The sequence below is a fragment of the Oculina patagonica genome, chromosome 8, assembly GCF_052425735.1.
Source record: "Oculina patagonica isolate OP01 chromosome 8, crgOcupat, whole genome shotgun sequence".
Lineage (NCBI taxonomy): Eukaryota > Metazoa > Cnidaria > Anthozoa > Scleractinia > Oculinidae > Oculina > Oculina patagonica.
In genome coordinates, this window is record NC_135765.1 from 5503517 (window position 1) to 5530243 (window position 26727).

General features: G+C 37.8%; 2 protein-coding genes and 1 non-coding gene across 4 annotated transcripts; 2 read left to right on the forward strand and 1 right to left on the reverse strand.

The window, feature by feature from the left end:
* Nucleotides 1-143: 143 nt before the first annotated feature.
* Nucleotides 144-217, forward strand: Trnan-guu (transfer RNA asparagine (anticodon GUU)). Its single transcript has one exon. It is a non-coding gene; the product is annotated as a tRNA-Asn (tRNA).
* On the forward strand, nucleotides 204-3125 carry LOC144663462 (uncharacterized). The gene is made up of 2 exons (XM_078524423.1): nucleotides 204-850; nucleotides 2561-3125. The coding sequence occupies exons 1-2, from the start codon at nucleotides 675-677 to the stop codon at nucleotides 3009-3011; spliced, it is 627 nt and encodes a 208-aa protein (XP_078380549.1). The 5' UTR covers nucleotides 204-674; the 3' UTR covers nucleotides 3012-3125.
* Nucleotides 3126-5073: 1948 nt separating this feature from the next.
* LOC144663378 (integrator complex subunit 6-like) lies at nucleotides 5074-26582 on the reverse strand. Of its 2 annotated transcripts, none has more exons than XM_078524299.1 (19): nucleotides 25530-26582; nucleotides 25367-25444; nucleotides 24464-24613; nucleotides 24288-24377; nucleotides 23196-23376; nucleotides 22940-23077; nucleotides 22004-22178; nucleotides 21051-21291; nucleotides 20151-20303; nucleotides 19336-19471; nucleotides 17247-17341; nucleotides 15790-15903; nucleotides 15437-15516; nucleotides 14167-14268; nucleotides 12373-12421; nucleotides 11561-11687; nucleotides 10855-10994; nucleotides 8424-9129; nucleotides 5074-6004 (listed from the first exon to the last, which is right to left on the reverse strand). In XM_078524299.1, exons 1-19 carry the CDS (start codon nucleotides 25662-25664, stop codon nucleotides 5802-5804), a joined length of 3093 nt encoding a protein of 1030 aa, XP_078380425.1. In that variant the 5' UTR covers nucleotides 25665-26582; the 3' UTR covers nucleotides 5074-5801. The 2 variants fall into 2 exon arrangements, with proteins under 2 accessions (XP_078380425.1, XP_078380426.1); XM_078524300.1 differs by having other exon boundaries at nucleotides 21051-21288; nucleotides 25530-26581.
* Nucleotides 26583-26727: the final 145 nt, after the last annotated feature.

Genomic DNA, 26727 nt, shown 5'->3' on the forward strand with positions numbered 1-26727 from the left:
TGGAAAATTTAGTCCTAGAACTCCAACCATGCAAACAGTTAGGAGCCAGAAAGTCTGGGTCAAGAATACGTGCGCAAGTGGAGGAGCAAAGCATTCTGGGTAAAAGTGTTATATTGTAAATGAATTCCTTCCTCATCACCCAAGTCTCCGTGGCGCAATCGGTTAGCGCGTTCGGCTGTTAACCGAAAGGTTGGTGGTTCAAGCCCACCCGGGGACGATTTTTTTCCACATTCTTTTCCCCAATTTTTTTTATTTCTTCAGCAGAAGTATTACCTGAACAAGAACACAAAACATATGCAACATTTTAAAATTACTGCTGTGCTTATTTTATATAAACAAATTAATTTGCAATTTAATTTCGACCTATGATTGTATAAAATGGTTTTGTCGCATCATTATTTTTTATGGAGAGAAAGGATACTCTTTTTTTTCGGAGGGACCGGAATTTATCTTTTTATATTATATTCGAACTGAAAAGAACTTTTATGAAGAAAAGAGATTTTCTCGATTTTCTGACCTTCTGTCGATTTTCTGATTCTTTGGTGGTCAGCGGAGTTTTTGGTAGAGTTTGCGGGCAAATTCAAAATGGCGACTAAGTTTCGACTTCGCAAAAGTTTCTCACGAATTGTGTTAAACTGTTAGCTTTTTAAAGCACAGAAGTGCTGTTTCTTATCATGGATTCTGAAGGTATTCGATTAGCCCCAAAGCCAGCGCCCCAACTGTCGACTGCATTGTTCACAAGTCCGCTGTTAGATCTCACTCCTGAGAAGAAAACAAGCAGACCCAAACAAAACATTTCAGTGGATCCTATTGAAAATAAGACGGAAGAAAGCAAGGAAATCTATGCATGGTACGTTAATGAGATAAAGAGATCCATTTATCACAAATATGTTGTCCCTTCTAACAGAACAGCCCAAGGGATTTTTTGTTGTTGTAGCTATCCAAAATGTATTTAAAACGTTTCCTTTGAAAGTTACCAGATCAGTGGATCTCTTCATTATTAAATTGTCATCTAAAGCATTGCTCTTAATATTTATTTTTAAAATGTAGTGTTACATCAAAATGAAGTCATGTATATGACCTAATTTTCTCGAGAATGCTTTAGTATTCAATCACGCGCGGGGTCACTAAGAGAAATGAATTACAATGAGATGTTTCAAAGAACTGTGAGTAGATTTCCCAGTTACCCTTTGCCTCTGTTTCAAAACAAGTCTACGTGCCAAACCATTAATATGAAAATGAGTTTCACCTACAGGTCCATTTTCTTGCAAAGCAAGCTCATTTTCAATTGAAGGGTTTCGCCATAAACTCGTTTTGAAACGGGCAAAGGGTAACTCGGAAATGGCCTATTTTCTAGAACTTTCAGTGGAATCTGCCTTGATCGTGCTTTGAACAACCCAGTCCTGTAAGGGGAGGAGGGGGGCGGAGTTGGGCCATTTACAAAAAAAAAAATGTTGCACAGGTTAAGTAGAAGAGAAAAATTGTGCACAAAAATTAAAAAATTAAAATCAAAGATTAAATGGTCCATCCCTAATTTAATTACTCTCACCACAGGCAGACCACCCTATGTTTTCGTGGTTAATTGAAGGGGCAAGGGCAAGAAACGCACTTTTGTTTTTTGGCCATTTTTGAAAGTGCTCAAAAATGGCTGAATTTTGGCATGTCAACTTCCTTTTACACGAGGAACATTGTTCCGAAGTTTTTTTCGCTGGTTTATGCTTCGTTTTCGAGTATTAAAGTATGCAAAAAACTCAGAATTTAGGAGCGGCTTTCTTTTCTAGAAGATAGAACAAAAGAATCCTTTTGTTCCCACGAACAATGACCAGCGAAAACACGCATATTTATTGTTGTTGACATGAGACGAACAAAGGAAATTTTGAAATCTATAAGGGTTACTGAAATAAAGCTCTGGAAATGACATATCTAAACTACATTTTGCTCTAAATATCTCAATAAATTTTAATGAAACGTTTATTGATTCATGCGTTGTATTTCTTCGCCTGCGCGGGCCGTTTTAAGCGCCTTTTTAACTGATTTAGCTGGCCGAAGGCCGGTAAGAGAGAAAGAGGAGACAAGGCTTGCAAGTCGGCGGCCGCCAGCAGCGACCTCCTCCACTTCGAACCGGAATAAACGCCAAACTACTGAAAATCTTGCCTGTCTGACGACGGCTGTTGATCGGTTCAAGTTGTTGCTCTATCTCTTCGCCGAATTTTAGCTTCATCCCTCCAACATTTTCCGAGAAAATCCATGCTGAAATCATGCATATGGCTTTCTCAATATGATCGGTGCTCAACTCAGTGACCAGAGAAATTCCGAACATGCCAGCCGTTTCAAATTCACCAATCAGCACTTGGCATTCCACGGCAGCCCAACGCGGTTTAAAACCTGATATTTAGAGCAAAATGTAGTTTAGATATGTCATTTCCAGAGCTTTATTTCAGTAACCTTTATAGATTTCAAAATTTCCTTTGTTCGTCTCATGTCAACAACAATAATTAACCACGAAAACATAGGGTGGTCTGCCTGTGCTCTCACGTACTGTTGTCTCATGATTTTACAGTCTGGCACAGCCATCAATAAACTCCACCAAACGAGTAAGCAGAAAACTTCAGGCTCTTCAAATGGAGCAATTTGATGCAGCAGCAGCAATAGCTGAAGAACTGGAACAGTCTGAAACTGCTAGAATAAACCTTGGAGAAAAAGTTGCTCAGGCTGTCAATGTCAAGAAGGGAAGTCACATTTATTCTGACTTGGTTTCTCTTGATGTCAATGCTAAAGACGTGCTTGCAGAGTGCGCTTATCCCAAGGCACGGAGCAGTACAAAGACAAATAAGCCTCTTGCGCAGGAGCCAGACATCATGGCTTTCTTTTCAGAGGATTTTGAGACGCAAACAGCACATTTTGACTATGACTTGTTCTATAAAGAGGATCCATTGCCAGGACCATCAGCAGCTCCAATATCTCATGTATTTGATTTGTATGAACATATTCAGTGCTGGCAACAACAGTAGCAATAACTGCTACACAGACTACAGTGTACACACACTATCTGTCATATGACAAACAAGAAAGGAGTCTGAAACAACTGCATGGATAACGACATCCTAATAATAATGTTAGAGCGGTTTTTGCCCGGGGTGGGGGGGGGGGGGGGCTCCCACATAAAACGGACGGGGATGCTCGTCGGAAATTTTGAAAAGAACCCCTAAAAGAGACCAATCTGGGTGTGGCTCAAGCTTTTCTTGACCCCTAAAAGATACCAAAAAACTAAGAATGGAGTTTATATTTGTATATTTCTTCGTGTGTAACCCTAAACGAGACCATTATGGCTAAAAATATTGGCGTTTTGGGCGTTTTGCCTGGAACACCCTAAGCGAGACCAAAAATCCGAAATTTACACCACTAAGCGAGACGACGAGCATCCCTGTCACTTTCATATGCGAGTCCCCCCCCCGGGGGGTTTTGTTGGACTGTCATTAAAACCAAAACCAAAGTGATACCTCTGACCAGTTGCAAAGGACAAGGACAATCCAGTGAACCAATTAAAACTCAAAGCAAATGCAAGTGCAGGAAAATGTGTTCGAGCATGTGCTTGGTTTTGGTTTTTCCTCTGACCGGTAGCCAGAGAAAGTGGTCCATTTTTTTCCAATTACAGAGTGTAGTGAAGCAAAACCAAAGCAATTCTGGATTGCTTTCTTTCCCCGATTAAAAACTGCTCGATTATCATTAAGCAGGGGCCCTAAGCAGACCTTTTGAAGGGCATAGATGAGGCAGGATTTGCAAGGAGGTTCTAGCGGCATGCCCAGAAAATTTGGAGAACTATGAGCTCTGAAACTCTTTTATAAAGATTTTTCATTAGGTATGTCTTAAAAAAAACAATCTTGTTCAACTAGGGATGATTTTCCAACTAAACATATTTTATTTTTCATTATGGGTTAAAATCAAGATGAGGCAAGTGCCTCGTCTTGCCTCTTGCTAGTTACGGGCCTGCATTAAGTGATGTGCAGTTCCAGAGAATATCCATGCCCATCCCATACTTTAAATTTGGAAATTGGTATTAAATATTGAAAATTCCGAGGGTTAGGGGGTCTCAAAAGCCAAACATTTTAAAGAATACTATGTAGTAAAACTGCAATATTTGGAGGGGTAGGTGAGGGGTTCAAACCAAGAAAACGTATGTAGGAGGAAGGGATGAATTTTCTGGAACAATACAGTAGTTGAAATCATAAGGTATAGCAAAAAATGTGATCATTATAGTAAAAAGAAAGAAGGTAAATGAAATTGTAAGCTAAATAAATAAAATTAATACTCAGAGGCTGCATGATGACGTTTGTATCAGTTAGTGGTGATTTTGCACATACCATAATGGTTATACAGTGGTCAAACGCCTTTTTTGTCTTGGTTAATATTTTGCAATTGCATTGAAGAAATCATTGGCGGTAACTTTGGCTTTGCATATGACTGAAATGTATGTTCTAGAAAATATCCAGACCTCCCCTACACAAGGCTTTGAGCACTGCCACCCCTCCAGAAATACAGCCCCCCTTCCACCCCCTTGGAATCTCCAATGACCTTCCAGGAGGTTGGTATAGATAATTTCTGGAGTCGCACAATTGAACCAAAATAAAGCATTAAAAATATCAAACCGCCGACCGGTTAACTCAGTTGGTAGAGCGACGTACTACAGTGCGGGAGGTCTCGGGTTCAAGTCCCAGACCGGACCAACCCTCAGGGTCTTAAAAATAACTGAGGAGAATATGCTGCCTTTGCAATAACACGTGCTAATGGTTAGATATTCTAGTCTTCTCGGATAAGGACTATAAACCGTAGGCCCCGTCTCCTGCATCTTCAGTGTTATGGTCAGCAGGGGACGTAAAAGAACCCACACACTTATCGTAAAGAGTAGGGCATGGAGTTCCCGGTGTTGTGGTCTGGTCTTTGCCCGTTGTACTGTGCTTACTGTGAAATGCTCGGAGATATTAGCTGTATAAGCTACTCTTCAAATCCGAGGGTAAACAAAGTGATGATGAAACTGCATTATTTAATTTTGACTTTAGCATTAGAGACACAAGGTATTAAAATTGATAGCTTTATTTTCATCTACAATTATGGGACATGACTCTACCAAGGAGCAAACTGTCTCAATATCAAAACACCATGAAGTACAAAACCATATGAGAGAGCTTTCTGATGAAAATATGTGTATAATTTACTACTACTGTTCGATCAAGAAAGAGCTTGTTCTGCATGCTAGAGTGTCATCAGAGTCTGTGAATGTGATCCTAATGAACCTCAAGGAGTACTTCCATGCGGTACTGTTTATTATGGTGCACAAGATGTTGACTTTGAAGTCTGTGAATGAGATTCCTTCATGTAAGTGTGACTATTCAAATGAAAGCTGTTGAATAGTACGTACTGCTATCCATTTTTAGATTCTTCTCAAGTGGAAACTTTAGAAAAAATATTATTGTCAAATTTGTATTGAAGTTAAGGTTTAACTGTACAACAACTGCTAAAAATATTGACATGTCATACAATTTAATCAAATGACTTGAAGTGGTCTTCGAACCAGGTATGAAGGAAGTGAAAATATTTAAATGGCACACAAGGTTGCAAATAACATTGCAACCACCTTTGCTTCAAGCTTGTTATAATTTACAGTCGACCATGTGAGTTGATGCAACTTGCCGATCGATATTGACATTTGTCAATGTATCAAAACATGAACACAACATTTTGCAAGCTGAGAGCCTATGAACAATTTTGCATGCTGTAATTCAGCTATTCTATATAAACAAATGCTATCTTTTCTTCATTAAAGATCCAATCTCCGTAGAGTTTGGCGAGAGTCTTTCTTGCAGGCTTGCAAGGTGAGATGACAGCTTTTCTATCAATGCTTTCTTCTTGAACAGCTCTGCCTCCTCAATGATTTCTTGTAAAACTGTGCTCTGAACTTCAAGTGATCCTTTTAAGTTCGCTACATGATCCAAGATAACTTCATCACCTGCATGGCAAAAATGCATTTATGTTACACATTGTAAATACACCTAATAACTACAGTAGAACCCCTATTAAGCCACCACCCTTGGGAAAATGGCAAGTGGCCGCTTAATAGAGAATCCTCAGAAAATAGCATAATTAACAATTAGACTACTCGCCCTCGTTTTCTATGAGCAAATAGTCAACGAGGCGCAGATTTAGTAGAAACTCTAAAGGATTGAAGTCCAAAACCTACAATATTGTGCACTTTGAAGACAAAAATCAAGAAAATTTACCGCTTCTATCGGCGAATAGAAAACAGTGGGAGAACCAATCAGATTCGCGGATTTCCAATGGAACACAGCTGAGTTTCTACTAAGGTGTGTCAGAAACATCACTTTATCAAGAAAACCAAAAGATCATCATTTAGCTTAGTGACAATGGAATCATGTCAAGCAGCGTGTGTTTTCAAGAATGATTTTATTAGTCGCCACCTCACACTTGGGACTCTTATCTGTCATTAGGTTGTTGAAAACAAGGTCAAGCTACGTGTATTAAATTCTTGGTGGCTGTTAAATAGAGGTAAAAACAACAGAAAAATCCTCACTGGAACTACACAGTTTTGCTCAAGGTCATGGCTAGTTGGCATTAAGCACCACAAAGAACGGTGCATGAAAAAAGGCAAGGGCTAGGTGGAGAGATGCGTTTCTTCACTCTGGTCCTGTTCTTCACACTGTTCAACTAACTAAAAATTAATGCCAACAACAATTTCGATTGCGAATCTTTAAAATGTAAACACTTTGATTTGACTTCTGACATGTTAATTGTGCCATGACTAATCAGTTGGTAGATCAAGCCACAGGGATAATATTATTACATATTTACTGTTAGGGTTTATGGTTTATTTCAAGCGATTTTTACTTGAGTGTTGAGTGTTGCTTTGGTCTTGCATCATTATGCAAAAAATTTAAACTCAAACTTAGTGATTGGGCAGGTTTTAAAAATCTTGCTCAACTTTCCCAACCGATCAGAGGTAAAACCAGAACCAATCATGATTTGCTCACATATGTTCCCCACACTCTGTGCCTGCTACATGTATTTACTTTGCGTTTTGATTGGTTCACTGAATTGATTGCGTCTTTTGTGATTGGTCAAAGTGATTACTTTCATTTTGGGTTTACCACACTTGATAAAAAAATCAAAGGCTCTTCGAGCAACCTCATGGTAATTCGATGAAGTGCCGACCTTCGCATTTTTTCCAAATTATCCAAATTAGCGTCCAATAATATAACGCAATCTCACTTTATTACTAACGTTCATTACTAACGTGACACGAGATGTCGTGACACGAAACAAAAATGTGCTGCTGTGGATGTCGTGTTAACTAAAACATGTCACGTGGCAAGCGTAATAAAAATTTATAACAATTTAAGCGTAACTGCATATAGCTTATGGCTGCTATCAATAATATCATAATCTCACTTAATTTGCCTTTTAATGTTTTCTTGCGTCAATGGGTCATTGATAGCTTTTTTTTCAAATAAGCGTCCAATAATGTAAAACAATCTCACTTTGTTTGCGTTTGAATGTGTTATTTTTCATGGAAGCTGCGGCATTGATGGTGCGTGCTTTCAGGTTTTGTAGCACGAATTCTATTTTTTCACCACAAAAAATATTCAACTTTTTAGCATTAAGTAAATTTGTTTTGTGAATATGTTTACCTTTCTGTCAGCACGTATAGCGTTATTTTGAGCAGCGAATAAAATTTGAGAGAAAGATGTGCGTTTCTGCTCGACTTAAAAAGATGATAAACAGATGACGTTGACACGAGATGACGTGACGCGAAACAAAAACGTGCCATGAATGTCGTATTTACTTAAACACATCAGATGGCGAGCGTAACTGCATGTAGCTTATAGCTGCCATCAGTAATGTCACAATCTCACTTCATTTGCCTTTGCATGTTTTCTTACGTGAATGGGTCATTGATAGCGTATGCTCTGAGGCTTTGTACGGCGAATTCTATTATCTTTTATCACCGGATCAGAGGATATGTGTAACTGATCCTCTTTCGATTTGTTTTGTAAAAATTCAACCTTGTTCCCTGGAAGAGGGAGACCCTGGGAACAAGGTTGGAGAATAATTTGGTTTTGATCGACATGTGCTGAATGGCGTTTTAAAGAACCTTTCTGTCAGCATGTTTACTGTTAAATGCATAAGTTAATTGCGGTTTAATATCAGAATGGAGTGAGTGAGTGAGTGATCCGTGAGTGAAACATGTGACCTCGAGAATGATCACTACACCTTCATTACCATTCGGTAAAAAACGATGAGCCCCCCATATTACAAAAGGCTCTGCCACCTCTGGTGATTGAACAACATTTTTAAACCACTAAAGCAAAGTAAACAATTAAAAAAAAAAAAACAAATTACAGACAGCTTACTTCTCTCTGGTTTTCTAATTTCCTTGAATATACTGTTTCGTATCAGCCTGTTTTCCTCAATTGCTTCTCGTGCTAGTTGCTTTTTCAGCAATCTTGGTGATGGTCCCTTCCCTCTTTCTTTCACAACTTCCTCAACAAGCACCTCTGGTGCTTCTGAGTTTGTGAGTTTGTTTTTACTAAGAGCATTGTCATTAGAATGAGGCATAGGTCGCCCTTGACCTGAGAACGTTCTAGTTTGAGAAGTCACTGCTTCTTTGAGAATTGATGCGACAAAGTCATTCTTGGAAGAAGAGTTAACTGCATCACTATTTGCTACAGGATGTTTCCTATTTAATCGTCCTTTATTCTGAAGTCGCTGAAGCCTCGCAAGTTGAGGTTTAATTAAACCTTTTGATGATTTCAGTGACTTGTGTACACCATCGCTTCCTTCGCTAAGTTTACGTTTGACGCCATGGTGACCAGGAAAAACATTGTTCATTTTATCATCCTGAGTTAACGAGTTTTTGTCAGTTGACACTTTGTTGTTGATTGAGGGTGTGAGTGGACTTCCTCCATTTTGGTTCAATTTATTAGGCCACCGTACAGGGGGTGACTCCAGTTGTCTCCTTCTGTCCCTTGGAGAGCCAGGTCTATCAACAGGAGGTCTTTTACGTGATGGAGGGCCTGCCATGGCTTCATTCACATCTGCCTCGTCGACCATGACTCGCTGGAAATTCAACACAAAATCAATTTGTTGTTAAAATGCGACAAACCAAAAGTTCCTATCATTTAACGCCAGAGTTTTCTTTAAGTGACGACTGTTTCATGCAACTAGATTTTTTCTTTTGCACTGCCAACAGTCTGATAATCAAAATCCCAGCTGTATTTTGCTATCAGAATTCACTGTTTTATCAAATATTACAATTGCCAGAACCTTTCACTGATTAGCTGTATGGTCAATTACACATTCCATTCACTTGTAAAACCCTTTCGAAAATTTGCTTGGCACAGAAAAAGAAAATGTTTTTTTAGGAGCAATGTCATGGTATATTAAGTCATTTTTCTGATTCCTTTCAAATTGAAGGAAACCTAAAAATAATAGTTGTTTAACATAGAAACACAACAATGGAGTAATAAAACAGCGAAAATAACCAAGAATGGTTCAGACTGATAAAGATTAAGACAAATTTTGAACGACAAAATTTTTCGAAACTTTGCCAATTTTTTCAAAATGTACATGTACAATAGTATAAATGTCCCGTGAAAGTTGAATAATATGCACTACATTGTGGAACATTTAGAATTTTAAACTAGTGGTAACCACAGGTTAGAAAGTGCGGGCCTCGATGCAGTTAAGAGAAGGTACTGGGAGGGAAGTGTTTTTTGTTAGTTTGGAAAATTACTTCAAGTCGAAGTTTTTGGGTAGTTTTCCAGAAGTTGGCATAACTGTGGTAATTGAGATTTCTTCTATAAACTGCGGTTGTTTATTGGGAGTCTGTCCACCGAGAATAACAGTGCATCGTTCTTTGCGGAAAAAAAGATTCCTCGACTTCCTGTTTGAACAACACATTTTTGGAACCTTTCGCATTGTAACCGTTCATGATGGAAGAAGAAATAACTTAAGTCACCTCATTTCACGGCAATTTTTTCAACAGGTCACGAAAATTTTTCAGACAGTGTCGATAAATCACGGGACAAAAGAAAATTATTCCGAGTAAGGTCGAGTAACGCATCACGCTTAAGTCACGAATGTTTTTTATCGTTTCCTATTGCCGCGAACCAATCAGAGTTGTTTTTTTGATTGACAGTTTTGCGAAGTGTAGTCGAGCACGCGGTGTGAATTGAGATGTGATTTTCCTCCGTCGGCAAACTCGCTTTGTTGTCAGTGTTATAAGGAATTTCTCGAGAATAACCGTTGTTGGAATCATTCGCTTTGCCGTAGTTTATCTGTGATACAATCACAGCAGATCTTCTCAAAAGCAACACCTTTAAACAACGTCTGCAAAACGTAAGGTCTGCAAGACAGAAGCCTCGATCTAATGTGACAAACTGTTGATTTTTCGCATTCTTATCGCTCTTGGAGACAAGATTTTTCTCTTCCGACAAACTGTCGTGATTGACACATTTTTTGCATTCCGATCGTTCTTGGTGGAAGAACAAACTTTTTAACTTCCGGTTTGCAAAAGCCTTTATAAACGTGGCGCGCACGCGTAATACGCAATCCGCTGGTCACTGTCAAGATTAGGGTTGCGGGCCTCTCTTGGGCCCGCAAAAAAATTGAAACCACTCTGAACTGACAAAAGTGTCTTTTTTTAAGCAAATAATGCAATAGCAATTTTGACTGTAACAGCAATCAACATTTTAATTATAATTTATTGATTGTGGCAGTTCACTTGGATGGAAGGGGAAGAGCCCTTTTTTCCTGACTGTACACAGTGTACTTCAACCCTACCTGATCTTTGGCCAGTTTAAAAGGGTTTCCGAACATATGCACTCTGTTCTGACCAGGATCAACTTCACGCAATGGACTCATTTGTCTTAACACTTCTTGATAGTTACCCATATCTGCAATAGCTACACTATGACGAGCATCTGTTGTGATTAAAAAAAAGGTTTCAGTAAGCAGTAACACTGTAAAGAGGGGGGCATTGGGCCCTATTAGAAACCACAAAACCGATCAAAAAATCATCAAAACCTGCCAAACTGCAGTAAATATCGACCAAAACTGAAAACCGCACACAAAAATTTCAAACTTCCAAAACCCTAACCTTAACCTTTTGACATCTGAAGATTATTTTTTTTATGGTTTTTCTCATACTTTTTGACATTTTTGTTCAGCTACAAGCTAAATCATACTACTCAAACTAGCATTTTGAACAGGAAACCAAAAATTAATGGGAAAAAACGAAAACCACATTGAATACCAAACTCGAAAAACCGCTTGCATTTTTGCCAAAAAACCGAAAATCAAATACCAATAGAAGGAAAACCCACAAAATGCAGAAGACACCCAAAAACCGATTTAAAAAATGGCTGAAACCACAAAATGGAAAATCCCAACACCCCCTCTGTAGAATAGAGACAGTCTGACAAACCTGAATTGGGAAAAAAAATATAAGAAAGGAAGAAACAAAAAATGTTCAACTAAAAATAGTTACCTTCATCTTGAAGTCTTGTTGATGTTGCAGCTGTGTGAAAGAAGTTGATTCTCATCCTAGATACCTGATCTAAGAGCTCTTCTCTTGAAATATCAAAAGGATTCTTGTAGCTTTGTGTCCTGACATTCTAAAGTAGAATAAAATTTAAATAAAGGTGAGAAAGTTGCAACATAAAAACAGCCCATTACCGTCGCTTGCATTTAAGCGTGAACATGTGCCCCCAAACATGATCTAATTGGATATTAAAGATGGCAGATTGGTCATCAACATTTGAAGTTTGGCAGACAATAACGGCAACTTTTATGCCGGAAGTTCAACACGTTCCGGTTGCAAAATTGCAGAAAAATTTGATATAGATACTTCTTCTGAAAAATTGATCCTGATCTGTGTTGATATGCATTTACAGGTTCACTTGCATCACCTCTAGTGTCACGTTTTGCCCGTACTCACTGTTTATGGTGAGCATTTTGAGTGTGGAAGTTCGCGTTATAGTCTGCTAAACTTCACATGTTTGACGACCAATCATGCCACGTTTAATACTCAATTAGATTATGTTTCAGCAGCACATGTTCATGCTTAGACACAGGCGACGGAAAGACAGAAAAGATAACAGTTAACTTTTTATTACACACACTAACCAGTAGCAAATGCTAATTGGAAGAAAAAAATCAAGTTCTTCCTACATGAACATGAATCAAACTCATGACCTCTCATAAAGAACTCAAATTTTTTTCTGACTAGCTTGTGCTAATGACTGATGCATATCTTCTGCATTTATAATTTTTAAATTTCATCATTTTTCCTCCACAAACCTGTTTAACATTATGAAGTGAAGCATTTGGAACACTGATGTCAGTCTCACTGAAAATTGAAACAAATGCAATAACAAAGTTAATACATTGTATTTTAAATAGTTCTGTTATAATTTCAGTCCATCTTTAGCATCCATAGGTTTACGGAGAAATGCAAACTCTCAGTTACATGTGCCAGTAACCACCAATCAATGACACAATACTTGACTTTGAATTGCCCTTTCGAAGTGCAAGCTTGTAAATTTTATCATGAACGAATTCCCAAAGCAGCAAAGATGAAAAGAATACTGCATGAAGGTGGCATAGGGTTGAGAATTTGAAGTGTAAACTTGTAAATTTTATCATGAACGAATTCCCAAAGCAGCAAAGATGAAAAGAATACTGCATGAAGGTGGCATAGGGTTGAGAATTTGAAGTGTAAACTTGTAAATTTTATCATGAACGAATTCCCAAAGCAGCAAAGATGAAAAGAATACTGCATGAAGGTGGCACAGGGTTGAGAATTTGAAGTGTAAACTTGTAAATTTTATCATGAACGAATTCCCAAAGTAGCAAAGATGAAAAGAATACTGCATGAAGGTGGCATAGGGTTGAGAATTTGAAGTGTAAACTTGTAAATTTTATCATGAACGAATTCCCAAAGCAGCAAAGATGAAAAGAATACTGCATGAAGGTGGCATAGGGTTGAGAATTTGAAGTGTAAACTTGTAAATTTTATCATGAACGAATTCCCAAAGCAGCAAAGATGAAAAGAATACTGCATGAAGGTGGCATAGGGTTGAGAATTTGAAGTGTAAACTTGTAAATTTTATCATGAACGAATTCCCAAAGCAGCAAAGATGAAAAGAATACTGCATGAAGGTGGCATAGGGTTGAGAATTTGAAGTGTAAACTTGTAAATTTTATCATGATGAAAAGAATACCCACATGAAAACTGCATGAAAGTGGTATAGGGTTGAGAATAATTCCTGTAAACGAGGCTTGGTGGTGGATTTTGAGCATATGACGTTATCATGCATAAGGCCTATTGCATGGGAGTGGGGTGAGGCAAAATGTGTGTAAACAATTTTTTTTTACAGTTGTAACGAGGATTGTTTTTTGGGTCCAATATCGGACATCTCTTTTTCAGAATGAACAGAGCACATGCAGAAAGGAGGAGGACATTGGGGCTTGCATTATTGGCCAACTTTTCATGTGGTATTGCAGTAATTTTAATCTTGAATTGCGGTATTGCAGTATTCTCCAAACCTGTGGGATGCTTTTCCTTAGCATTTTAGTCAACGATAGTCGGTTTAAAAAAGCTTATCCTTCACATTTTTAAATCATTTTTAGCCATTTTTGGTTGTTTCGGAAGCAAACTGACACAACCTAATTTTGTCAAACATTTTTTATCTACAATCTGACTGTTTTAACAACCAGTTCAAAATCTAGTCATTGTTTCCACAGTGCCACCACTTGTTTTTGCCTCGCTTTTTGTCCTCACATCAATAATTCTGCCAGCTATGCAAGCTTTCTATGAAATTGCAGGATTTTCCGAAATTTTTTGCGGCAAATTGCGATATTTGCCAAAAAAATTTTTTTGCGGTAATGTGGTGTTCAATACCCCCATGTCCCCCTCAGAAAGATTTCAGTTTACTCGGGACTTGTTTTGAGTTCTCCCAAACATTCACTACATTTAGAATCACAGCAAATTAATGCTTTCAACCAATCAGTATTTATAGAACATGCACCATGATAATTATTTAATATTAATTTTACTCACCATGATAATTATTTAATATTAATTTTACTCACCTAGTTACTCGGTTGTCATCAGTGCTGGAGGAAAAATTGCTGTTGTGCAGTAATGCACGGAAGTCCTGTTTCTTGGCTTTAGGCAGCTGTGGTGTCCTTACACTGCAAAATGAACACAATGTAGGAGTGTAAACGATACATCGAACTATCGATGCATCGCAATTGGGAGTGTTCCGATAGCGATGCATCAATTGCAAATTCAACTATCGCGATTGCGATAGTCTTGTTAATTATCGATAGTTACGATATTTTTTCAAATGGTGTTCTGTAGTACTTTTTCCTTTATCAAAAAATGCCTTTCTTGTTCTCTGCCGTCCTTTCTAGGCTTTCTGTTCATTGTTTCAGAATCCGTACTGTATTACAAGCCATAAAAGCAAACTTCACGGACGTCACTCGTCTTAAGGGCCTTATCCGCGTTTAAAATGGTGGTTCGAATGTCAACTCCACTCCCCTCTTGGAGAAAGAACTGATTACAACGCTATATCGCAATAGGCAAAATGACCTCAATAGTAACACCTAACACAATGTCATCAAAATTTTACCATTAACAACTGCATTGCAAGATGGAGGTTGATCCCATAGCCAGAGTTCCCACTAGTTTTGAAAGTTAAGGGTCCTTGGGACCCCCAGTTCCAAAAAGTTGGGGGTCCTTTTTGCTTTTCAGGGGTCCCCTGCCTATTACTAATTTTATTGTTTTAAACACACAGAGACAAAACCCAAGACCAGGTGATAACATAATTAATAAAGTTTTATTTTTGGAATAAAAGTGTGCCCTTCGTGTTTCTTAATACTAACATACTTATTACATTACTACAGCATCACCTTATGTTAGTTTATAATATAAAAATTAAATTAAACTAAAAGTTGCAATGTGACGTACAAGTCACTCAAGTTTCATTTTTTTTATATTATACTATTACTTTCTTCTTTTCTTCTTGTTTTTTTCTGCGTCCCAAGGACGCACTTTGGCAAAAAACTGTGCGTCCTTTTCATTTTTTATGCGTATATGACGCACACCTGTGCGTTAATGGGAACTCTGATAGCTGGCAAATCCTGGCAGCTCAGCCATGAGCCCTCACACAGAAGCCAAGCACCCATCACACTGATTTAACAGTGAAATGGGAGGAAGGGAAGGGGAAGAAAACAACACGCCTGAAAATGGGAGCACATGAAGCCCTGGCGAATGGGATTTATTTCACACAGTACAAATCAAAATATTAATACAGCAATATGAATAATCACATATCTTTTATGTGCTATTAATACCAACCTTAGGAGTGGCCTTGGTACAGTTTCTCTAGCAGGGTTTTTGCCAACTAGGGAAATCAGTCTATCAGTCTCCATTTTACTCTAAAAACAATGACAACAAAACAGTCAGTATAATGCACCAAGTGCTCCATACATAAAATAGAAACACTTTGGGTTACAATTCATTGAAAGTCATCACATAAACACTAAGGAAGGCTTTAATTTGCCCATTATGGTTATTTTGGGCAGCCATGTACAACTCATTTTTATTTAAATTCGACTTATTTTTGAAAACTTAATTTTAATTTGGGTATGAATTTCCTGATTTGTACCCTCCCCTCCCACATGTTCTTGCACCCTCCCCACCCTCCTCACCTGTTGCTTGACTTTCTTTAGGTAATTCACGACTGTATAACTCATAAACGAGTCCAGATGGTCTGGAACAATAGCAGGTGGAATGCCCATACGACGAAATGCATTTCGAAGAGGCTGGTCATAAAGTAAAAATACAAAATCAAGTGAACATCATTTTAAAAATTGGAATTTTCTTTTCTTGATTGTGTGCACATTTTTAGCTTGTAGTTTATGTAGCTTTAATTTACAGTAATTTACAATTTATTTAGAATTTGTTTGCAATTTTTTAGATCATCAAAACACAGTTTAAAACCTTTTTAATTTCAAGTGTAAGCAACTCAGTCATTACATGTACATGTTTGCAATATTAGTATGCATACGTTACAAAGCATCAACTCAAAAAAAAACCAACACTAAACAGTTCTTTTTTGAAATATGACATTTAAAAATGAAATTAAAAAATTATAACACCAGTCTGAAATTGTAAAACGAACTTATACTCCTGGGCCCAGTTGTTCAAAGAGTGGATAGTGACAGTCCTTGTAAAAAACCAACTTGGATCCTGCCGGGATCTTGCTGGGATTCCGGCAGGATCCCGGTCCCGGCAAGATTCTTGGTGGGATCCCGACGTGCTGGGAATTTTTTCCCGGGTGGGATCCCGGCAGGATATCGCCATCTTGGCGGGATCTTGGCAGGATCTTGACAGGATCCCGGTTCGTGGGGGGATCCCTCCCGGGATCCCACCGGGTTCCCGGTCTCTTTTTTACACAGGTGCTATCTACTGGATAGATCGCTATCCAGTGGATAACCTGTCATAAAAAACCTACTTTGCTATCCACTGGATAGTGATAGTGACAGATTTAAGAAATGAACAAGTTAGACATTCTACTTTTTAGATCTGCCGCTGGTCAGCAGTCTTTTGTATATCGAGCCGTCCGTCTCTGGAATGATCTCCCAGAGTCTTTAGCTAAGAATAGATAGCTTTTCATGTTTTAAAACTGGAATATAAATGTAGTTTTTAGAATCTTTTTTAAATTTGGAACCATGTAATATACTTTTAGCATTTTATAGTAGATTATTTCATAGAATTTACTTGTAAAAAATAGATTTTATAATTTTATTATATTCTTATCTCTGTATTTGTAATTGTAAAGTTGGCCAAAAAACCATCAAATGGAAACGACTAATAAAGTTATTATTATTATTTGATGGTGATTTATCTGGTGGAAAGCATTATCCATCCTTTGAACAACTGAGGCCTGGTTGGTGATACGGGTAGGCACTTTGAGAGGCAAGTGTGTTGCCCAAGAACACAGTACCATGGTCACAACCAATGCTTCAACCCAAACAGCACACATGTTGGCCATTACGGATAACCATAGGTGCCCAAGATAACAAGGAGTGCCTCCTCGATAATAACTTCAGATATTCCTAGATTCCCGTACAATTGTAATCACACAGTTATTGGTATTACTCACCCCTGCATAGTAGTTTGGCATTGTTGAAAGATAGTTCTCAAATTTTTCTTTCCACTTTGCAGTTGGTTTCATCTTGTGAACTTTAACCAATTCATCTGAAAGAGAGAAATACATTGTTTCAATACAATAACAAATCCTCCAATCAAAACCACTATTATTTTGCAGCATTTGTTGAATGGATAACCTCTAAATTCTGCAAGTTTCATGACTTCACCATTCTCTGAATTGTGTTTCTATCAGACTACTGGTGCGTTAACGAGAAGAAGTGTTATCCTTTTTCTTTTACAGAATAAAGCCTACAAAATGCAATGGTGCCAAAACAATGTTCTCATAGCCCATGCTATATAAACACAACACAAATTTGCAAAAAGTACTGACAGTAAAATTAATGACAAGTCACACATGTACAAACCAACCTCATATGTGCAGAAGAAGAAACTGGCCAACAAGACCATCATTTGCAAGGAGAAGCTGTGTGAGCCTCCTGCAGAGGTTGGAGCTTACTAGTAAAACTTACTCATTAAACAACAACTTACCACCACAAACAAATCCCACAAGGGATTGATGGACTACTAAATTTTTGTGCTAGCTTTGCAGTGGCAGATCCAGACCTTCAGGTCGAAGAGACTCTTTTCGCTTAGGATACTAAAGCAATGCGGTGCCACGCCGGTAGCATTGGCCAAAGTATTTGTTACAATAGTGCATCCTATTTTAGAATATGCCGCCCCTGTCTGGCAGAACATTCCTGACTTTTTAGATAATAATATTGAGAGAGTCCAGAAGAGAGCCATGTTTATTATTTGTCCTTCCCTCGACTACAAGGAGGCATTACAGCTGCTCGGCCTCACTTCATTGAGAGAACGGCGCCAACATCTTTGCCGGCAGTATGTCTGTAAACTTCAGGATGTGAATAGCCCTCTTCATTTTCTTTTGCCTCGACATGAGGAGATTGTACATAACTACGATTTAAGATCCGGCACAAGTCATAGCATCATCAAGTCTTGCAGAGCGAAGCGTTCTCAGGACTTCATCACTTCTCGCTATTAATCTAGAACTAGCTTGTTTATAATAGAACCTTATTTTGTATATATATTGTAATTAATAGTTTATATTTTTTACCTTGTATTTTACTCTGTAATTCAGTTATTACTGCAATGAGTGTCCATTAAACATTATATTATTATTATTATTATTATTATTATTATTATTATTATTATTATTATTATTATTATTATTATTATTCAGGTAAGTGGGGGACCCAATCATCCAGACTCCAAGAATAAGAGGGGGGCCTCGGTCTGACCTGAAAATCTCCTCCCCTAGATCCACCACTGCTTTGTGCAGCAAAACCCTTGCATGCATTTTTTCCTAACCTTACCACTTTGTTAACTTAATTATACAGCAGAACAGTTTATTTTGAAGCTAAAGTAGGTAATCCCCTCAACTTTAAACCAAATCACAAAAACAAATTTGTAGGATTTTTGTTCAAGGTACTTGTCCGTACTGCACAAAAATATAATGGTCCATCCGCAAGGAGTTGCACCAACTCATTTCAGTGATAATAAGTGTTATTTAATTGCATGCAACAGGAGGACAGCGATCTAATTATTGAACTCTTGAAAAACTGTTGAGTTTCCTTTAAGTGTATAGACTCATTAGCCAGTTTTCTCTGGAATTCACAGTATCAATGAGATTGCTGCATGTATAAATAGCTGAAAAGATATGGGCCAAAATTTTTATACAGTATATATATTTATGTGTAATCTTTTTTTACAGTATATTAGTACAACAATGTTGCTCAAAGCTGGCTTTAGCCTGGCTTTAGCCAGAGGCGTACAATAGACAGTCAGCAATACACTATCTGCAATAAACTTGTTGGTCACCATTTGAAATCATTAGCATGCAAAAACATAAACAAACTAACTCAGAGGGGACTTTTTCTTACTAATAGCTGGCACTGCCTGTCAGAGGTTAAATTCTGTCAAAAACTGAAAAAAATGTCCTGTCAATTCCAGACAAAGTAAAATGGCTAATGCTTCTATACAAGCAGTCAATTTAAATGTTTATAACTTCCACTTAATATTCTTACCTACAATGGGAAACAGGACTGGGAAATTGTACGGCATAACAAACAGATTGACAGTTTGAAGGTTAGTGCTTGCTTTTAGGTAACCAAACGGAAATCCTACTTCACCAACTTTCTTGCAGCTGTTTAAAATAAATGTCTGAAAGCAAAAAAGCAATTTTCTCATTAAAACAATCAATACTGAAACACAATCATTTCAGTTTCTTGTATGAGTTTTGCCACACTGAATCATGCAGTATAGCAGCATAACAGAAATTTATATTCAAAACTGGATGAATAACCAGAACAAGACATAAATAACAATATTTAACAATGTCAGACTATGACAAGTTAAAAAGTATGAGCTTTTAACTGCAGGAGTGTCGAATGGTAAATACGTACGTGACTTTGCAAATTGGCAAGACTGATATGTTTTCTGTGAGCCTGAGACTTCCTTAGCATTGAAAAAGAAATTGAGACTCTGAGAAGCCCCCCCCCCCCCATAAAAATTTGAGATGACGAGACCACTGAAATTTGGCTAAAAATTTGTGAGATGCGCATAGTTTTTTTGAAGGACCATTCACAACCTCTAATTGCCAATCTGCAATCTTTGATAAATAATGCAGTAATGCAGTTATGCACTATATGTAAAGATTCTTTGAAAATCAAAGATTGCAGACTGGCAATCAAAGGCTCAACATTTTTAACCAGAGAATGTTTTTAAATTGTTTTTATTAATTTTATTGCAAGAAAATTACTGTAAATACACAACTGTCTTTGCTTGTTATTGGATGAGTGCATGTGCCTATCAAAAAATAACACACAAACTTTACAAGTACCTGCCAACAAGAAGAAGGTGATTTTCTCTCCAGGATGTACTGAGTTAGCGGTGATGGTTCAAGTTCATACTTGTCAAAAGGTAAGTTGTCAAGGACCAAAGGTTCTGAATTATTACATGAAAACAGCACACTGGGGTGGGCATCTCTTGAAGGCTGACAAAAAAAAAAACAGAAACAAATGACATTATTGATCATGAGCCATGGATATGGCACCATATAAATCCATTATTATTATTATTAATATAAATTTGTTTCTCAGTACAAAGAAAATAAAGACTTAAATATCATGGATAGATATTTATTTAGTGACACCTCACGAGACAAGTGGGAAGGTAAAAATGTAGCGTTTGTATGTGGCTGTGACAACGACTAATGCTTACAGGAGGGGTCCGTCTAAGGTGGGTGACAGTCTGTTATTGAAGGCTTGATTCTATTTTAGAGAACTGTATTTCATACTACTATTGCACCCAACATTTTCTAGTTAAATACTTATGTCTGGATAAAGGGGTCTTCATCACCACACAGGGTTTTCAAAACAAGCTGCCGGAGTTCCGCTGGCTACTTGATTATAATTCTACGTTGCCGGTTACTCTAGTCATAACAATCCGCTTGTGACAAACAAGCTTGGCATTGACGCCTACTTCAAAACATTTTGAAACCTCTGCATTATGTGCATCTCATTTGTAATGACATCTACTCAGGGTTTTCAAAACAAGCCAGCAACTGTCGGAGTTCCACCCGCTACTTGATTATATATTGACGGTTACTCTGGTCATAGCAATCAGCTTGCGACAAGCAAGCTTGGTGTCACAGCTGCCTACTTTTCCAGTTGCTGACTTCTACTTCAAAACGATCATTTTGAAACCCCAGCCTACTGTAAATTCAGAAAAAATGATTTACCAGTGTTTGCATAGAGGGATCTGGCCAGAATGATTCAGGAACTGGCCAATGTCCAGATGGTGGAGAGCTTTTGATATAGATCATCCTGCGACAACTCATCCATGCCGTAGATTGCACGCTGGGGGGTACAGGAGAGCTTGTGGTCGATCTCGTCATTCCCATAGCACCAAAAGGCTCCTCAGGCTGTAAGTTGTTTGAAGGTGCTACCAGGCTCGTGTTATCTCCAACTTGCTGGCATCTGCTGATGCAAGATTAAATAATGGGGATTATTGATATCCAACCGTATTCAGGTTGTAACTTTCAATTCAAGAGTCCATTGAAAAAATGAAGAAGGATGGCAATACAGGCAGGCCACTTAATATATACGTTTGCATAATCTAAAAGTTTGGAAAATTGAAGTTTAAATCTTACAACCCTAAAATAAATTATAGCCAGTTATAAGCCTGTACTGATGTCTCATTTTCCTTCATGCAATTCATTATTTTTACTTGCCAAACAGCTACTATCATGTCAGAACAGTTCAGACTATTGCTGTTTCTCCAATATATTTAAGGTTACAAAATACAATACAAAAAAGGTTACAAAGAACACGCTCCCTTTCTTTTCCCCATCTCCCCCTCAAAAATGTTCTTTGCAACCAAGAATCATACCTCAAGAATTGATAAGCAACCATATGAACAACACTGAATGGAAGGGAGGGGAAAATGATAAAATTTGAATGTTTTTGGTTGTGGCATTCAAGAATTTGTGCTTAACCCACATTTGCCTCAACGAATTTTCTCTGCTTTTGCACCATTTCTAAAGCATCTACCCAGGCCTTATAAGTAAGAGCAAAAGAAACTGCTTTAAATGTTAACTGTATTTTTCTTTAGTACAATAAATTTTTTTTGGTACATTTTAACTGTTGAAGCAAAGTGTCAAAGGATGCAAGCACTTAGCTTTGAAAGACGTACCTTGCTAATGACCCTTCCACCTTCACCGATACATGATTTTCCTCATTATTAAATGACATCTTGTCTTTCATCTCATCTTTGACATAATCCACATTGTTCATGACATGATTATGGACCAACAGAGGAGGAGTTGGAGAATCACTCTCACGTGCATCCATAGCATTGTTCTTTAAAACTACAAAATGTAATTTAAGAACAAAAAAATCAGTGACACAATGAGGTCTAAAATACTAAACCAGATGCTCAAATACATATAATATCACTACATTCAAAGAAAATGTGGGGAAAAAAGCAGAGAAAAGAAAATACAGCCATGTGACAAACCCAGTTCTATATTTGGGAAATCAGAGAGTTATTTGACCTTTAACCTTAAGTAATATCACAAAATAATGTCAAGTTAAGGATTGTCAACAAGAGTATCAAATAAATATTTAGGGGTTTCAAAAAAATTAAAGTAGGCAGCTGGTTTACAGCCGCCCTGCCAGGGTAAATTCCAACAAGGGACACAGCCCAGAAAGTAGTGACAGCACATAAAATAAAATCGCAACAAATGACATCCCTTTTGGAAAAACTTAAATTCCAACAAGAACAAGCAATTTCCTTTCAATTCAACTACCGACAGGGATGGAAAGTGTGATAAAACAGCGACACGGGACATTTTTAAATTTAGACAAGCGACACAGGATCTCCCCCTGGCAGGGCCTCTTTACAGAGTAGCTAGAGTAACCAACTGTTAATTGCTTCAATTCAGGTAAAAAAGTAGCAGACGTTTCTGAGCAAAGAGAGCAAAGTAGCCAACACTATTTTTGTTGGCTGTTGGTGCTTATTGAAAGCACTGAACATTTTTTTGTGGGCAAGGAAATACGTACAGGTACAGGTATTTAATTTCAAATACTGTTTGGACAATCTTTCGTAAATCAAAGACTCTTACTCTACCTTCAAGGGGTGGGGGTGGGGGATTACTGGCTCCACCAATCTTCTCAAAGTTTATCACCACACCACACTGTACTTTCTGTGCAAGGGACTCTAACGCTTGTCCCAAAGACTTTGATGAAGTAACCTTATAACATCGCCCTAAAAAAACATTACCAAAGGTCAAAAATTTTAATTTCTATCCGGAATATTGCATAAAAGAATCAAAACATTACTGATCGTGAATTTGAAAAACATCAGTTTTGAAAGCTAACGTTACCTCCAGTGACCTCACACATGGCGGCAATAGCAGGCTCATTGCTCTGCATTCCAATTTTTCCTGGCATGGAACTCCTAGTTCCAGGCATGCGTAGTATGATGGAGAACAATCGCTGATCCCAGCGAAATGGCTCTGTGGTTAGCTCATGTCCTGGTAATGTTGTGTGCATGGGCAAATGAAGCTATGAAAAGAACAAAATAATGATCAATCATATCAATAGCATGTGGCTAAATGTAATTTAGGCTAGGTTAAACGCAAAACAATGCTGGTCAGCAGTTTCCTCAGGGTTTTGGTGCAGGGTGGCCGGGGGTTTCGTGCAGGCTTACAGTGTGGCTTCAGATGTCAAGTCATTCGGCGTTTGCTTCCGCTTTGCATAAGTCCTTACAGTGCTTTTATTCCTGGCCCATCCCTCCCTCTTGTCATGGTAAGTATGTGGTAAGTACAAGTGTTTCCACTGTCTTTTCAGTGTGACGGTGCTGGGTGGGTGGGTGGTTGCCGCTCACAGGGTTGTCATGGATACCCTTCGCTTTCGGCTCGGCTGCTCTCGTGGCGCCACCCTCCTTACAGGCACCATTCGCCAAGCTCATCTATTGTTGATGAGTTTAACTTAGCATAGTCATTTTTTGGACTGTTACACAAAGCTTCTGAATCCTCCTCTCCTTATGGTTGCAAAAATAGGTGTCAAAATACATTTGATAACCCTTAGTAAACAGTAAACCATAAACAGTAGGTTCATTGTTTGCAAACTTCAAGCAGTAAAACAGTGAAAGCTGTAGCCTAAAGTATGTAGTTGCTACTCAAGAAGTTCCAGAGAGCTCTGTGTAAATGTACATTTCTGCCATATTGGTGTTAAACAATTTTCTTTGGATCATAAGTACCAGTATGCTACATTCATAATTGACTAAAAATTTGGGTAATGATCAACCTTTTTTGAAAATAACTAAAGGTTTTTAGGAGAAAATAAAACTGAAATCTGTTCAATGATTCTAAATCTTTTACTGAAAAAAAAATTGTGTAATTTTGCACATATGTGTACTTTTATATGGGCTTTTGATCAATGTTCCAGTGACTAAGCAATTTCATTACATCTACCTCATCCTGTATTCCACCTTGACCAGAGAGTTTGCTTCCATCAGTAATACAAATAACCATTGATGGCTCCACATAGAAAGGATTTCGCCCCTGTAATAAAAAAAATCAACTAATTTTGAGTAACAGTAGACAAAAACTGTTTCAATTTAATTTCTCCTGTAAAATGAATATCTCACCATTCCGTAGTTGTCTATTCCAGAATGTAGACGATACAAATTCAAAAGATCAAAAGCTTCTTTCAAGGAAGTCCCTAATGTTGACAGACCACTTGCTTGAAGATTCCTTAGTTCATTCATAAATGTTGCCTGATTTTCTCGCCAACCAGCCTGGTTAAAAGAAATCAATGTGAAAAATAATTAGCACAAGCAAAGAAGTTGGATGTTATGACTTCTTAAATGATGATTTGTTTTAAGCTTAATTGGTTCATATCACAACGTAAATTGAAATCAACAACAGAAGTACATTTCAACAAGATTAAAAGCTTGGCTATGTTACTATTAAAGCATGAAAAAAATCTCACTTGCTTTCGCTAAACATGTGCTGAAATTAATTTGCACGTGTAATTTTACTATTTTCATTTTTTTAATGAGAGACAGGGAAAAGGAATATCTTGTAACAGGATTTAAATGCAAATGAGATCAGAACTGGACAAAATCAATCTATCCTGTCCCCTCCCCAGAGGGGAGCACTAATTAATACTAACAAAGTTAACAAAAATTTACAGAATTACTGGAAGAATACCTATTTATATGCTAGGAAAAACTCTAAGAACAAAATCTAGCCTTATCACTCAATATAAACATGCATATGTTTACCAAACATGACCAAACGATCACTTCAAAACAATACCCATGATTCCTTTAGGGTTGAAAACACGACTAAACAAAGTCACAAAAGACACGAAAAATTCCTGTAAATTAACAACAACAAACTTCCTAGGCTTGAAATGCATTTTCCCTCAGATAATTTTCCCATTTTCGCGATTTTTCTGCACTGACACGGGTCGTCCGAGGTGCAAAACTACCCAACGATCTCGGCGATAGGAGCTTCATCGGTGCTCACAATAGGGCCATACTGACCTTGATTGCTCCAGGCGGCTCCTCTAACGTCACCAACATGTATCGATCCGTTCTACTCGCCTGATCTCGTTGACGAAGCTAAACCAGACAAATTTTACCGGTCAGACAGATAAAACAACTGTCGTTCTAAGCCTTCAGATTGAACAGAGAGCAAATTCATTACCTTTGTAAAGGTTTCCACGGCATTTTTCGCGACGTCAAGCAACGTAGTGCCTATAGACGTTCTCTGGTTCATAGACGCAGAGGTATCGACAACGAAAACAAATATTACCATGTTCTCGGTAGAACTCTTACACATTGATTTATGGGTTTAAATGAAACGAAACTTCTTTCGTTTACGAGAACGACCGCGTACTTTTTCTCTCTCCATTATGGCGCCCTTACTCAGAGCTGCTTCGGGGCGCAGCTCAAAGCGCCTCCACGATGTGGCGACACCACGTGACCTCGGATATACCATAATCCTCCACTGACGAAAGTTTTCTATAAATATCCTTTGTTCTCGCAAAAACGTGGTGTGAAGTCTAAATTGGTCGAAGAAATAGGCATTTGTAGAGGTTTGCACGTCTTTTATTGTGTTCTAACCTAAGATAATTCTCTCCTGTGTTAATATTTTATATGAGACGCAAATTCGGTCGTCCTCAAAACAGTGCATGTATCTTGATTTCCTTGTAAGCTTAGGTTTTGGCTGTTTAGTAGCGACCAATTTTGTGTGTTCGAATTCAATTTATTTCTCGAAGTTGATAAGAAAATAAAAGCTTTTTTCAACTACCAAAGTATGCAGTGGTGCCTTTTGTTTAGTAGCTTTTGTTTTGAAAACCTCTCATTCTAAAGGTCAAGCTTAATATCGTATGTATAAGCTAAGTTTACAATTTCAAAAAATTAATAAGACAACAGTACATCCATTTCCTTGTAGTGTACAGGCTTAATAAGTTGTAACTCAAGCTACATTCGTAAGCTTATAGGTCTACAGATCTTTTGATTTGCATCAGCCAAGCATTGTTTTGACCCCCCTCAGTTCCAACCTGCCACAAACACATTTTACTTGCTTTGAATTTCATGTAAACAATGGCGTGTTGAATCGAAAATATCGTTCGTCAGAAAGTGAATATGATGCATGTACAGCTGTGTGCCGTCAATTTGTCCTGCTTATTAACACTAAAATTTTAGTGTCAATACAGGTTTAGTAAACTTTCAAGAGTAGCACGCAAAAACTGACCAATACTAAGTTAATATCTAAATCTCTTGGGTGTTTCATCTGTGATTAGAATGTAGCTTCTCCTTACTATGTTAAAAGAAATTTAAGTTGATAGGGAATTATATAATAATAATAAGAACTTTATTTTTCTTTCTTCTTCTTCCTT